The sequence below is a fragment of the Cibotium barometz genome, chromosome 31, assembly GCF_041138505.1.
Source record: "Cibotium barometz isolate CiBa-2024 chromosome 31, ASM4113850v1, whole genome shotgun sequence".
Classification (NCBI taxonomy): Eukaryota; Viridiplantae; Streptophyta; class Polypodiopsida; order Cyatheales; family Cibotiaceae; genus Cibotium; species Cibotium barometz.
The window spans coordinates 15,999,012-16,015,013 of NC_141076.1; the positions used below are offsets into that span (position 1 = coordinate 15,999,012).

Below are 16,002 nucleotides of genomic sequence, written 5' to 3' on the forward strand. Positions count from 1 at the left end.
GGCTCTGCGAAAGACACCTGCAGATGCGATATGCTCACATTTGCTGGAGCTGGGATAGATTGTTGATAGATGAAGGTATGGTTCCGCTAAGGTTGTAACCCGCGAGATGTCTAAATTATAGTCATTAAACAGCGAGTGTTTGTAAAGTGAATTAGTCAGTCCATGAATTACCATAAATTTACACGATTTTCAATAGAGAGTAAAGCCAATATAAATCTTACATCTGTGTAATCCTGTAATTGTTGCTGCACACAATCCAGGTCCACCCATAGCCTTGTGGCAGGCAGGGATCTCCATCGCCATATGCCGTTAAAGTGAGGGACTCCTGAACGTTCTTGATCGCTTCCACTGTATATTATGCATTCATTAAACGAGAGATGAGACTTGTTTGCGCAGTGACCTCCAAGTTAAATGATATAAGTGATAGCAAAATGACTAGAGTAATATATATGACGAGAGCTGGCAACCGCTCTATGTCTGAAGCCAATGGAGGGACGTAAGCTCATTTTTTAAAGAGACGTGAAGCTAGAGACAAGCAAAATACAAACAGAGATAGTAGGTTTGTACCGATTTTAAACAAGATACTTGGAGACTGTAGAATTTTGAATTACACAGAGAGTTAAGAGAACAGCGCTGTGAAGCGCGTACACAGACAGAGAACTGAATCGGTACATTTTATTAGGCGTGGCTATTTGCTTTATACATGTTCGATGCGCCTTTTGGCTTGCATCGCTTAGTTAATTAAAAACATATTTAAAATAGAAATATTTGATGCCAGTTGTCACACGTATTTCTTCACGCCCCCTTGACAAGGGCATCCTCTTCTGTGAGAGCTCTGAGTAAGCCAACATGTTCTGAACATTCTTTGTGTTTATCAGCTGGTAGAGCTTTCGTTAGGAAGTCAGCCCACATTGTTTGTGTTGATGTATGCTCTAATTCAAGTTTCTTCGATTCCACCAATTCGCGTGTAAAATGGTACTTCAAATCCACATGCTTTGTCTTTTCTGAATGCTTTGGATTGCTGGCTAAGAAAATACATGACATGTTATCACAGAAAATTTTTAAAGATGGTTTAGGAATTAGCCTGAGTTCTTCAATGACTGATTGTAGCCATAGTCCTTCTTTGGCAGCTAATGCCACAGCTACAAACTCCGCTTCAGCTGTTGAGAGTGTCACTGAAGTTTGCCTTTTGGATTGCCAAGTGATGGCGCCCCCTGCGAGAGTAAACACAAATCCAGCAGTAGATCTGCGGGTATCTGTTTCCCCCCCCCAATCGGAGTCAGACCATCCAAGAAGAGGAATGGGTTGACTCGTAGATTGAGAAGAAAATTGGATCCCATAATTAGTAGTATGCTTGAGGTAGCGTACAACACGAATGAGTGATTTCCAATGCGCCATGCTGGGATTATGCATAAAGCGGGATAAGAGGTTGCATGCATAACAAATATCTGGTCTTGTTCCAGTAACTAAGTACCGTAATTTGCCAATGAGAGACCGGAATGGAAATTGTGACATGTATTCTTGTTCATGCACATTGGTTGGGCAATCTTTTATTGAAAATTTACATGTAACAGGGAGAGGTGTGACAGCGGGTTTGATGTCAGATAAGCCAAATTCTTTTAACATAGAACTGATGTAAGATGTTTGATGTACAATGATAGTTTTATGAGTGCGGTCACGAATGATTTGCAGCCCTAAAAAATATGTCAAATTCCCTAAAATGGTGATGGGAAATGCAGATTGGAGCTCACGTAGAGCATAATCAATGACCGCGCGAGTGGAACCTAGCATGGGGATGTCATCAACATAAAGTGCCACAATCAAAAGACTGTCACGAGTGTGCCTAATGTACACATTGGGTTCAGAATTAAGTCTTTGATAGCCATGCGAAAGCATGAAATCATTGAACCTGTGAAACCATAGGCGTGGAGATTGCTTTAAGCCATAGAGAGAGCGATGGAGTCTGCAAACAAAGCGAGGAGATGTCTTCGACTGAAAGTATGGTGGCTGCTCCATGTAGATTTCTTCAGGCAATTCACCATGAAGAAAAGCAGTTTGGACATCAAGATGAAAGAGCTCCAAGTCAAGGGCAGCAGCGAGAGCCAGCAGTAGACGAAAGGAGGACATGCGAAGAACTGGTGAAAAGGTGTCGCCATAATCGAGACCAGCAACTTGACTGAAGCCCCTAGCCACCAGACGGGCTTTATATCGAGCAACTGAACCATCAGGATGGAGTTTGCGACGCAACACCCACTTGCATGAAATAGGCTTACGTGCGGGAGGTAGTGGAACAAGTGTCCAGGTTTTGTTTTTCTGCAGCGCGACAAGCTCATCTTGCATGGCTTGCTGCCATTGTTGTGAGTGGGGACCAGCAAGGGCCTCTTCTACAGATAAAGGGTCAGATTCACTATCATCATGCAGCTCCGGGGAAGTGAAAGTAGAGCCAATAAAGTCGTCATCAGCAAAGGAGGACACAAGATTTGCCAAAGAGGGCTCAGTTTCCTGATAGATTTCAGCCAAAGATCGAGTGCGAGGTTGTGGTTGTGGGGGTGATGAAGAGGCAGAAGTAGAAGGGGATGTGTTTGACAAAGTAGGCCATGAGCTGGGGCAATCAAAAGACGGAGGTTCGGGTGTAGAAACTGGTTGGGACTCAGTGGAGTGAGAAGCAGGGTCTTTATCCAATGTGTCCCACTGAATGGCTAGTGGTCTGTAGGTAGGTTTCTTTCGGGAGGATGAGGAGGAGCCGAGTGCTACATATGGAGGCCGTCGTGTTGAATGAGGTCCGGTAGGGTCCCAAGGAGGATTCGAGCATGAAGGTTGAGTGGATTTGCCATAATCAAGGCGGGTAAAGGAACGAGTGTGGCGGGCAGTTCCATGGCTGGCTGGGATCTGTGAGGGGACCAATGGAGTAATGGGCTGAGTTGGTGGATTTGTTTGAGGGATGAGGGGTGGATTCAAAGCAGGAGCAGGAGCAGGCGGGGCTGCAGGTAGAGGTGCAGCTGCTACAGGTGCAGGATCAGGTGGTGCGCGCCACGAAGTAGTGGACCGAGCATGAGGAGAGGAAGAAGAAGACGCAGTTGAGGGTGCAGGTAAGACAGGGAGGCGAGGTCTATCTTTCAAAAGAGAATCTTCATCGAAGACGAGACTGCGGCTGTAAAAGAACTTACGTTGAGAAGTATCATATAGCCGATAGCCTTTGATGCCATAGGGTTCACCATAGCCTACAAAAATGGCTTTGATTGCATGATCACCAAGCTTATGGCGCTGAGAGGGTGGAACATGGGCATAGGCAGTGCAACCAAAAATTCGCAAGATGGCATAATCTGGCTTTTGACCATACCATAAAGTGTATGGAATTTGGTTGATAATTCTTGTGAAAGCACGATTTTGAAGGTAGCATGCGGTCGAAACTGCTTCTTCCCAGAATGAGGGAGAGAGGTCAGCTGTCTTAAGCATGCTACGTGCCATGTTCATAAGAGAACGGTTCTTTCTTTCTGCTATGCCATTTTGCTGAGGATTGTATGGTACGGTAAGCCGTTGGCGAATACCATGCTGTTCACAATAAGATTTGAAGATATGTGATGTATATTCTCCTCCGTTGTCGGTTTGAAGGGATCGTAAGGGGAGACCTATATGATTAGTCACGATAGAATGGTAGGACTTAAAAGCATTCAATACAGTGTGTCCACTTTTGTTTGGGATGTAGGCCACACTTGTATATTTAGTGAAGTCATCTATAAAGGTGATGAAGTACCTATGGTGGGTTAGAGATATGACGGGTAATGGGCCGCACAAATCAGAATGCACAAGTTCTAGAGGATGGTGTGTTGATGTCCTACTAGATGGGTATTTTGTATTTGCTAATTTGCCATATATGCAGCCCTCACATAGATCTAAGCGGCTTCTCCTTGGTAATGCATAATGATATACAAGGTTTCGGGTGGCAATTGTTTGCATGGTGGGTAAGTTAAGGTGCCCTAGGCGATAATGCCAGATCAGCGTGCTATAGTCGGGATTTGGAGTCAGGAAGCTACTATGACATTCTTCAATGAGTTTAGAATGTCCTAAAATGTAAAGTTTCCCAATTTTGGGACCAAGAACTTCATACCGATCACCCCCAGGAAGTCTATGACGAATTGTGCAATGGTTAGCTCCAAACTCGACTTTAGTGCCATTTTCTGCAATTTGGCTAACTGAGATAAGATTCTTGGCTATGTAGGGCACATAATACACTTTGTTCACAGCCACTACATTGCCATCCGAAAGCATGATGTGTGCGGTTCCTACGCCCAAGGCTTGTTGGGTGGTATTATTACCAAAGCGAACTTCAAAGGGCTTGGTGAGGGGTTTATAATGTCTCAAGACCTCACGATGAGATGTAAGATTACATGTTGCCCCTGTGTCTAAGATCCAAGAAGTTGAAGGTACATTGTAGGGTAAAGGTTGAGACATGTGTGTGGCCATTAGGCATAAGAGTATATCCTCCTCTGAGGATTGGGTAGATGTCTCGAAGGTTTCCAAGTCGGATTCCTCATCCGAGGCGGAATTAGAGACATAGTTTGCATGGGTCTTTCGTGAACGCCCATGTTGCTTCCAGCAAGTCCTGTCATCATGACCAGTGACTTTGCAGCTATTACAGTATGGTTTAGTAAAGCGAAAAGGGTGTCTAGTATTGTTTTGTCGCTGAAATCTTGAGGATGAAGACTTGGGTCGCCAGTTTGATGAGGATGAAGTCCTGGAAAAGGAGGAGCCATTTGGGCGTCCTCGTGAGGGCATATTGCGTGAGAACATGGCGATGCTGGTAGATGATGAAGAGGTACTGGGAACTACAGTGCGGCGCATCTCATATTCCTCAAGGATTGAAGGGATAAGAATGGGCAATGTGAGGTTAGGAACATTGGTTTTGGTAGTAATGAAGGGTTGCCAACTGGGAGGCAAGGCAGCGAGCAGCAATACAGCTTGAAAGTCATCAGGGAGGACAAGACCAGAGATGATGAGGTCATCCATAGCCAAACGCCAAAGGCGAATGAATTTATCGGCCTCACCATCTTCCTCCATATGCAATGAATTTAATTTTTTATACAAATTTACCTGAGAGGCTTTGTTCTTCCGTTCGTATGTAGCAATCAAATAATCCCAGATTGACTTTGCTGTGGTGAGGGTTCGTACCGCCTGGGTCTGCGCATCTTCCATGTGGAGTAACATTTCGAGCCTTGCCTTGAGGTCCTTCGCCTTCCAATCCGCGTGTGTAGGGTCAGCAGGAGCGGGGCACACAGAGGTGCCATCAACAATAGCCATCAGATCCTGTGTTTGTAGGATCATAATCATTTTCGTCTTCCAGGGTTGAAAATTGGTATCCGTCAGCCTGTCAATCTTGTAGGAGCGGTTCCCTTGCGCCATCGGATGAGGCTGTCCGGATCAGCAACACCAGAGGGAAGGGAGCGCTGTGGCAATTCGTGGAGGGTCTGCGCACCTCTCAGTGAGATACCATGTAGAATTTTGAATTACACAGAGAGTTAAGAGAACAACGCTGTGAAGCGCGTACATAGACAGAGAACTGAATCGGTACATTTTATTAGGCGTGGCTATTTGCTTTATACATGTTCGATGCGCCTTTTGGCTTGCATCGCTTAGTTAATTAAAAACATATTTAAAATAGAAATATTTGATGCCAGTTGTCACACGTATTTCTTCAGAGACCACGTAAAATTGTTTGATTTCTCACAGATCTGTGCTAGTATGTATGCACGCAAATTGTGAATATGGACATTTGGTTTCAGAAAGATGGCTACCTTCTACAGGAAAATTTGACTGTTTCTCTGTGAAACGTAACAAAAACCGAGACTTGAGAGGATCACAAGCAGTAATCTATCTACAGTATAAGTGGCCATAAAATAAAATAGAATAAATTGTGAGGCCTTAGACGCAGACAGTTTGACTGTGTTCAACTTACCTTGACACTTAGAACAACGTGAATGGCTATAGTAGCTTTAAAATAAAAATTTAAATTGAATTAGATCCCACACCTACAAGAATGTCAACAAGGTTATCACTATCACTATCAAGAGACAGATTCACTATCACTATCAAGAGACACATCCCCTAATTCAATAGAGGAGGAGGATGAGGTGGAAGCAGCATCTTCCTCCATGCATTCAACAACATCATCATCACTATCAAGTTCAAGACCTAATGAACAGCAATCATCATCACTATCAAGTTCAACACCTAATGAATAGCAATCTTTGATCTCTTCCTTTGGTTACATGGCTCGAACTCTCAAAGATATCCAATCCAGGAATCTTTTATTTTTATGTCGATAGTGATATATCCACTTTTAGTCAATGTAAAGTTATAGACCAAAATATCAAATGTGCATGTTCTAGTGATTGAGATGCAATAATAGGCTTTTGTGCTCTTTGATGTAGGGCATCCAATATTTGTACAAGGATATGTGCTCCCTTCATTTGCTTTAAAAAAACTTAAACATTGTACACTCAATCTTGAGAGGTGTCATACTAACACATTTTAAATGCACATATATGTTATGCTAACATGTTCTAAATGCACACGTGTCACAAAGAACATTTTTTAGGTTTCCTAGGCCAACTATGTTAACACATTCTAAATGCACATAGGTGTCACACACATAACTTTTTAAGGTTTCCTTGGCCAACTACTCACAATTGCACACTGCATTATAAGAGATTTCATAGAGTCGACAAAGAATACACAAAAGGTTTTAAGAAAGATGAAGTTTAGGCAGCCCTAAGCTTTGAATCTAAACTTGTAACTGTCCCAAATGTGGACTATATCTTATTAGTTCAGCTTATTGTTTCCCTATTTATCGTACACCTTTTTTGCACTTTGCGACCACCTACATGCAAATGTTGCCAAAACAAGGTTAGGTTTTGATACCAATTATAATTTTCATATGTTTCAACCTTAGTTAGATGTAATTCTCTAAGATGATAAGAAGTTATGACTCTCATTTCAGACCTGGAACCACCTTTTTTCTTCTTCTCTTCCTTCTATAGAAGTACCTATTGAGCTACTCCAACCTTTCACTTATTCTCTACCTTTCTTAGAAGTACTTGCATTGTTGTACCTATCAAGTGACTGTGCAATGAAGACAATTTCCTAGATGTGAGCTATTAAACACCATGCTTGCATGCTGCACTAGTACACATGCAATCACATAAGTTGCTCACACAGGAAATTTCTATAGTAGTTAGATCCACTAAGGTCCAGAGTAATTGCTTGTGGTTAGATCTAGGGCTTGGCCTTGTAAAGGTGAAGTGCTAGGTTCTGTAGAGGTAGTGGATTATATATATATATATATATATACATACACACACACACACACACATATATATATACATACATACATACATACATACATACATACATACATACATATATATATATATATATATATATATATAGAGAGAGAGAGAGAGAGAGAGAGAGATTGGATAAGGTTTGGGACTCTTAAAAATAAAAGGACTTGAATAAATTAAATCAAAACATCACTTCCTTTCTATATAGGAAGGATCCCTCTCTTTTTAAAGAGGAAGGCTTCCTCTATAAAAAGATCCTTTATAGAAAGGCTTCCTCTATAGAGGACTTGAATAAATTAAATCAAAACATCACTTCATTTCTATATAGGAAGGATCCCTCCCTTTTTAAAGTGGAAGTCTTCCTCTCTATATAGGAAGGATCCATCTCTTTTTATAGAATAAGGCTTTCTCTGTACACCCATCCTCTCTATAATATTTATCTCCAATTTCTTATCACACATACAAATTTTGGCACTCCCTCTCCATTGGAAAAGGTGAAATGCTTTCAAGAATTATAAGTTATCTAAAGTTACACATCTTGCTTAGTTTCAAAATAATGTAGCTTATAAAAATATAAAGTAATGACACATGCGAGTATCCTCATAACTATCCTCCATTCTAGAATATCAAAGGAAAATAAAAGGATTTTAATAAATCAAATTAAAACATCACTCTCTTTTTATAGAGGAAGGCTTCCTCTATACACCCATTCTCACAATATTCTGCTCAAAGGTCATGGCGGCATGGCCATCTACATACCACATGCATAGTGCTAGGGATAATGAGGTTATACATAAATAATAGACAACTAGGGCTGTTATCATCCCTCCTCCGCTATTTTTTGTGGCTTGGAAGGGGGTGGATGTTAAAGCATGCAATGGTGTTAACACTACCCGGATGAGTGACCTCTCGGGAAGTCGTCCCCTCCAACAAACTCATCTAGAATCATATTGAGAGAATTTTTTATCTTCTTATCACACATGCAAATTTTAACACTCCCTCTCAATTGGATAGGGTGAAATGCTTTCAAGAATTATAAGAGATCAGAAGTTGCACATAATGCTTTCAAAATAAAGTAGCTTATAAAAAAGTAATGAGGCATGTGAGCATCTTCATCACTATCCTCCATCTAACATATCAAAAAATAATAATTAGATTTAAATAAATCAAATCAAAACATCACTCTCTTTTTATAGAGGAAGGCTCCCTCTCTTTTTATAGAGAAGGGCTTCCTCTCTAAACCCATCCTCACAATATTCATATGTAGTCATAGTGACAGAAGTTGTTATCTTCTTATCACACATGCAAATTCTAATAGCTGCTCTCAATTGGATAAGCTAAATGTTTTCAAGAATTATAAGTGATTTGAAGTTGCACATCTTGCTTTCACAAAAAAGTAGCTTAACATTGGTGCAAGAAATGTGAAACATATCTTAAATTAGGGTTTGAACAAGGCCAACACCATTTAACATATGAATAGTTTGATAGTGAAGGCTTGTGTAATAACAAAGAGGCATAAACCATCTCAATAGATAAAGGGCTGGGAAAATGCCTACAAATTTCAAAAAACAAATGGTGGAAAAAGAACTTTTGATTTGCAGCATGCAGAGTTGTAAAGCCTAAGTTGTAGTAGAGATAGCAGCCTCTCTATCAGGAGTGACTTGTGTTATGGGGCTCGTTTGGAAGAATCGCTACTATGTTGCTTTCGCACTCTGATTTTAGCTATGGCCACCTTCTTTCTCATTCCTGCCTTTTTGTAGAAGGTTCTGTGATTTACTACCCATGCTAAAGTAGGTTCTGTGCTTTGCTACCCACGCTGTAGAAGGTTCTATGCTTTGCTACCCACGCTACAGAAGACTACCTCATTGTGGCAACGCTAAAGAAGACCGCCGCCTTGATCATTAGGCACATGTTAAGCCAAGTAATTACCATCATCTTAGAGATCACAAAATAGAGAAAAAGGGAGATACGTACACAAGAGTAGGCATAATAGAGTTATGTTATATTGCATGATCCTTGTCGATTATATAGAGACAGGTTTTGTAACCGCCAGTGCGCATGATACGAAGAGGCACATTTACGATGGTGCCCAATGCACAAATATAATTATTCTAAAATTCCCCCATCTAAAACAAAAGAGGGACATGAAAATGGGATTTGATTTTGAACTACCGGAGATTTATTTTTCTAGGCTAAACCTAGGCTAAAATTACATGTGCCATCAATTCAATTTTAGAATTGGGACATCGACCTTGACAGTAAGTAGCATTAGCAAGATGTGATGCCCGGGCGAAGAATAGGCTTAGCTGGGCACTATTTAGACCGTTAAGGAGTAAGGGACTAGCCCGACATACAATACATGTGGGTGCTGATTATGCTTAGCATCAACACATAAAGGTAAAAGGTGTGGAACTACCTTTCTTGTATAGTCATCAATACATGTGGGTGCTGATTATGCTTAGCATCAACACATAAAATGCTTAGCATCAACACATAAAGGTAAAAGCTGTGGAACTACCTTTCTTGTATAGTCATCAATATAATCAGAAAAAATTAGGGCAAGGTCGCCATGGGCTTCAACCGAGCCCTTTGATTGGGATGTCCTTTGAATTTTCTTCACCCAGAGAATGTGGGGATCCTCAAAGAGATTGAGGAGAAATTTAGAGGTGATTGAATTTGCATGGTTTCATAGGCTATCAGAAATTGCCATTGTTTCTTCTTTTATAGAGGGGCTAGTAGGTGGCTGTTCTTCTTGCTTTGCTCCATGATGCACAATCGACTGTTGTGCATGTTACATAGAGGGATCAATAGTCTTGCATCTTGCAAGGGGAGGGATTATTGCCAGCAGAAGGGAGAAGCGACCTCCAATGAATTTAGGTCCACGATTTTATTAATATTTCCAACGATTGCAAAACACACAAGCAGGTTCAAAATCCTTGTCAATTACATACAAGCAGGTTCTGTAAACTGTTGGTGTGTATGATACGAAGAGTCACATTTATGGTGGTGCCTAATAGTGTGTTCACACAAATATAGTTATTCTAATTTAATAGCTATTTAATCCCTCTCTTGTGTGCTGCACTACCACTATTATGCTCACATATAGCACTTGCACATAAAATTACCACTTCAATTAGATCTAGTGTGACACAAAGTTGGAGGTTTAACTTTGGTCATGTCTCAAACCCAAAGGTTGAGGAAGTGGAGGCGATCTCGGTGTCAAAGAAAGCAACATGAACAAACTCTCACCGTCTATCTCCCTGGATCAAAGCAAATACATAGACATCAAAGGTGAGATTATAGTCTAGAAGAGGAAATAGGAAAGGCTCTAGGGAAGCATTAATTTGAGCCGAGATAAGCTCCAAAGTGAGGGCAAGTCTTTGCTGGAAGAAAATCTTTTGGCTCAATACGATGTGAATTGAAGTGAAAGGGGTATATTGATATGGCTCATTTGGACGGATTGGATGGTTGGGCCGCATCATTTTCAAAAAAAAGAAAAAAACCAATAAAACGTCCCAAAGTGAATAATTTGCTCTGACCAGATAGCTATAACTTTTTCTGTACTAATCAAAAACATCAATGGATAGAGATTGAAAAAACAAAGATTTTGACATAAAAATAGGAGAAGCGAGCACAAAGTTATGATTGTTTTAGTGAGAAGTGTCAAAACTGTCCCAAATACACAGTCTGCTCTAATCAGATAGCCATAACTTTTTCTGTGCTACTCAGAAAAGACATTGAAAACATCAATGGATAGAGCTTGAAAAAATAAAGATTTTGATATAACATTGAAAACATCAATGGATAGAGCTTGAAAAAATAAAGATTTTGATATAAGTTTCATAAAAAACAGAGAAGCGAGCACAAAGTTATGAGTGTTTTAGTGAGAAGTGTCAAAAAACTATCCCAAATACACAGTCTGCTCTGATCAGACAGCCATAACTTTGCCACTAAAAATAGAGTACTGAAAACATCAATGGATAGAGCTTTAAAAAACTAAGATTTTGATACAAGTTTCATAAAAAACAGAGAAGCGAGAACAAAGTTATGACTGTTTTAGTGAACAATACCAAAACTTTCTATACCCGCCTGCAAACTGTGGGGAGAGGGAACGATTTCCCTCACTAGAAAAGTAACTTCCAAGATACATGGTGGATTGAGGTCACCCAAGGGAGTAGAGGATCCTCTTATAATAGATTTGGAAGCAAGCTACTCATGTGGACACAGTAAGCTCTAAAGCGAAGAGGGAAAAGATAGAGTAAGCTCTAAAGCGAAGAGGGAAAAGATAGAGAAAGGCAGCAAAAGAGACTTCCAATTGGAGAGGACCACAAGAGTAGGTGAGACTAATGCTTAAGGGAGATGGAAAAGCATAGGAGGAGCTAGATACAAGGCTATGGCATAGCTACAAGGAGAGAAAAAAATGAGGTATTTGAGAGGGAGTAGAGAGGCCTCTTTTATAGAGAAACTCTCACCCTATTACAATTCCAGCCAGTAGATTCCTTCACCCCTGGTGACATAAGAACATGGGTCACCATCAATTGTCCTCTTGGGCACATTTTGATAAGTTTCCCATCTAAAGATGCTCATGAATCTTTTAAAATTGAAAAAGTCACCCTCTCTTTTCCACATGTCCACATCCTCCATATTCCACTTAGGATTTCTAGAAGGATTCCTCTTGATCCCACACTTCTCCACACTCCTCCACATGGATCTCATAGGGACCCTCTCTTTTCCACATGTCCACATCCTCCATATTCCACTTAGGATTTCTAGAAGGATTCCTCTTGATCCCACACTTCTCCACACTCCTCCACATTCCCTTCATGTGCTTGGCATATGGTCTCCATCTTATTTAAGTATCTTATTGAGTCCATGTAGACATTTGGCCTACCCTAAATACATGACTCATTTCTATCTTCCCAATACAATCCAATAATATTTCACTCTCAAACCACTCTATTCCCATACCAAGGTATTTATAATTCATACACATGGTATTTACAATGATTCACTCCACTCATACTCACATCTACAATCATTCTACTAATTATTCTAATTAGTATCAAGCCCATATTTGTTATTACATGAAATAAAGTAGTCATCATTAAATTATTGACAAGTGGCAACGAGATTAGCCACCAAAAGCCGTATCCCGTCGATAGCTTCTCCATCACGCTTCTCGGTTCCCATGTTTCCATGGCTAGCTTCTCCATCACATTGTGGGCCTTGCAAGATTCTCCCACAAGTTTCCACCTTACTATTATTATAAAAAAAAATATCAATTTTTGTTGTCACACTAGTAAGGACCACACTAATTGTTTATGATGGATTCTATGCCGATGGTTAGCTCGGTGGTTTTGACCTTGTAAATATGAACTGCTAGGTTTGTACACATGGCAATCTATCATTGGAGATGAAAATTATGTAGATGGGTGTAGAACTGAGGCTTTCTCTATAAAAAAGAGGGGTTATTTATTTTCTTTTATTTAAATCCTTTTATTTTTAAGAGTCTCAAATCTCATCCAAGATGTTATCATGTGTGGATCTCATTCTCTCTCCATGTTCCTCTTTTCCACTACCTTTACAAACCCTAGCACTTCATTTTTGCAAGGCTAAACCCTAGAACCAACTAGTCTTGCTATGTGTAAAGATTTTATCAAAGTTGAGAGAAGAGAAATCTTCATCAAGGTGTTTAATGTAATGATTTCAATGCAAGGTTACATTAATATACATTGATATCCAGAATGCATGCCTAAGTTCAGCTCACAAACCAATCAAATTACATCTACTACTAAAATATACCAAAAGTAGCTACTCATCATGACAAGGCTAGGTGCAAGTGCAAAGTTTAAAGGCTAGGTGCAAGTGCAAAGTTTAAAGGAAAAGGTTAAAACCAGTAAAATTGCATCTATTACTAAAATATACCAAAAGAAGCTACTCATCATGATGGGGCTAGGTGCAAGTGTAAAGGTAAATGAAAAGGTAAAAACTTGTGACATGGGGGAGTTATATATTATAGCTTGCTTCTTATTTGGGAGCTCCCTTATGATGTGTCTCCAACAAGATAAAGATTCATTGTGGGCAAGACATTATTGAATTCTTAGAATAATTTTGTACACAGTATTTAAATCTTTCTCTTACCTAAGAATGCTAGATCCCCTTTTTAAGGTCATGTATACCTAGGGATGTTGAGAGGTAAGTAGATTATGTTGAAATAATATTGTTGCATTTAGGTTAGTGCACTTGTAAAACTTGTTGGTCATATGGGTGGTGTTGTTTGTACATCTTGAATGATGCCATAAAGTTGATATTTTTTAAGGAGGAAATAAAGATCAGCTATAAAATGAGTGTACCATGTCTTGTAAGCCAAATTAGCTACAAAATGACTTGTGTACAAGAATCAATGCTTTAGAGAATAAGCCCTATTGTTACCTTGTCAAGGTTGAGATTCTAGTTCTGAAATAATAATGGATTGTAATTAAGGACGGGTACACGTGAATTTTAATGAGATCCTCTAAAGATTACTTTCTACATTGTGAGATCTCAAGCCCATCCTAAGCATGATATGTAGATAGAAGATAGATATGTATGAAGGTGTGTGATGCCCAAGTGGAAAAATATGTGTGGCAATCAAATGGATAATGAAGGTGCTCAAAATGAAAATAGAAAGTGTGTGGTGTAATGCAGAAGATGGGCGATGTAAGGTTCAAGAAAGAAGCCGATGGCCTTGAAGAGGAAGAGTTGACGCAATATGCACATGTAGTTGGAGTGTAGTTGATAGAAGTGAGGATAGAAAGACCACCAAAGAAGGTCTACAGTTGAGTGGGCTCTTGCAGAGACTATTAGTTGCAGGCTGGAGTTTCCTGCATATACTTTCCAACTTTTTGAAGAGAAACCAATGCAGTATGAGAGAGTGGATTGGATCAAAGTGGCGTGAGAGCATAGAGCTGGAGAGTCTTGAAGGTGATGCATCCCCTTGGATCTTTGAGGAGCTAAGCCCCGTTAGAGACTTGAACCAACTCCATTCTGTTCAGTTGTTGTTGTTTTGTGTCAGTGTGTGATGGTTTGTAAGGCTTGTCATGTGAGACAGTGGATCTCAAGATTTTGAAAATGTGATGTTGTGATTCACCTGAGGGGAAGCATTGTACTTTTGTGTTTTCTTCTTATATGTGTGTGCCCATGGCTCATGGTTGTTGAGATAGAGAAGTGTTTTCTTGTATTCCTGGAGAAAACATACTGTTTATATAAAAATCATGTTCTTTTGATGTTTCAGTTGTGGTGAAGATGTGGTTTTGATTGAGTTTATGAAAATGGAGCCCTTGAGTGTGTGAGTGTGATGACTATGGAACTGGTTCTCTGTCAGAATCAATTGAGAAGGCATAGAGCCATCTCTGTGTCAGTTGAACATTAGAGATGTCAACTGATGGTGTAGATTACTTGCTTTGACATGTTTGAGATTGGGGAAAGTGTTTATGGGTCTCAACTGACAAACAGTTAGATGGGATAGTGGGATAAGAGTTTATCTAGAGTCAGCTAGGTGTAGATTGTGTCAGCAGAGTGGTTATAACACCAGATCCTCACTTGATTTGAATGTTCTAAGGGTTTAGAGTTGTCAGTGGATGCAAAGAAGTGAGAATCTTCTTCAGCTGGGTCAAGTTAGTTGCTTTGGTTGGGTATAGTCATTTCGGAGGTAGCCATGGGTCAGTTCCAGTTAGTAAAGAGCCTGTTATGTGATATTTCTTTGAGTTGAGAGCTACTTGATAACCTGTGAATGTTTCAGGACATTGGGAGAAGTTTTTGTGTCAGATAAGGGTTCCGAGTCAGTCGGGTCTAAGGAAGAATACAATCTGCATTAGTCAGAGAGGGGTTAGAAGAGGGTCAGGAGGAGATCCAGGGAGTTCTTGGGGTTGAGTACATATGGTGAGTTGATTTTGGAAGACATGAGAGGATCTTGGAGGAAAAGATTCTAACTGGGGACAAGAGGAAGGATTTCGAAGGCTAAATGAGACTGTTATGTGTCCGTTGGAAGTGCATTTGGTCAGAAGGTTGTGACTTGTGTCAGGAGAGACTTTTAGGTACATGATCAAAGCTTTCAGAGAGAAGAGCTTACCTGGGAGGAAAATTTGAAGAGGAAGGTGAGATAGAGGGAGGTTGGCAAGGTGTTGAAGAGTCCCATTGAGTCAGTTTTGTAGGGCTGGGGATAGTTGCCAGGTTGGTTGGTGCCCTTGGAGATGGGATTCTAGTGTCCCCCAATTTTGATCCCATTACTTTTCTTTATTGTGTGCCCACTGGTGGTATATAGAGGCCATCACCCAGAGACCACACATCGTTCTTGAGAAAATAGAGGTTTGATCATAAAAGCCAAGAAACGATTAGGTTGTTTTTTAAATAAGTCCATGTTTGAGGTGATCCAAATAACTTTTTTGCATGGCATGCACCTAAATCTTTGTTATATGTGTGAGGTACATAGATCAATTTATGGGCATCTAATATTTTTGGCCATTTCTTTAGTTATAACATATATTTGTGTTTTTGGCTTCACACACACATGGAATATATTTTATGGGGATGTTGAAATTATTAGATTTCACAAGCCATGTTGTTGGATATTTTTTTGAGCCTCGAAAAGGATGGGGAACCTCATGTTATGACTACACTTGCA

At 40.1% G+C, this 16,002-nt stretch overlaps 1 protein-coding gene across 2 annotated transcripts in view; it reads right to left on the reverse strand.

Annotated features, from left to right (window-relative positions):
• Nucleotides 1–16,002, reverse strand: part of LOC147620543 (putative LRR receptor-like serine/threonine-protein kinase At1g67720) — a 150,717-nt gene that overhangs the window by 66,209 nt on the left and 68,506 nt on the right. For both annotated transcript variants that reach the window (XR_015269944.1, XM_086824768.1), the window contains exons 4-5: nt 222–348; nt 39–110 (exon numbers count right to left, since the gene is read on the reverse strand). Coding sequence is in view for 1 of the 2 variants with exons in the window: in XM_086824768.1 (XP_086680894.1) it covers nt 39–110; nt 222–348 (199 nt within the window). In the remaining variant the exon portion in view is untranslated. The remainder of the gene's footprint in view (nt 1–38; nt 111–221; nt 349–16,002) is intronic.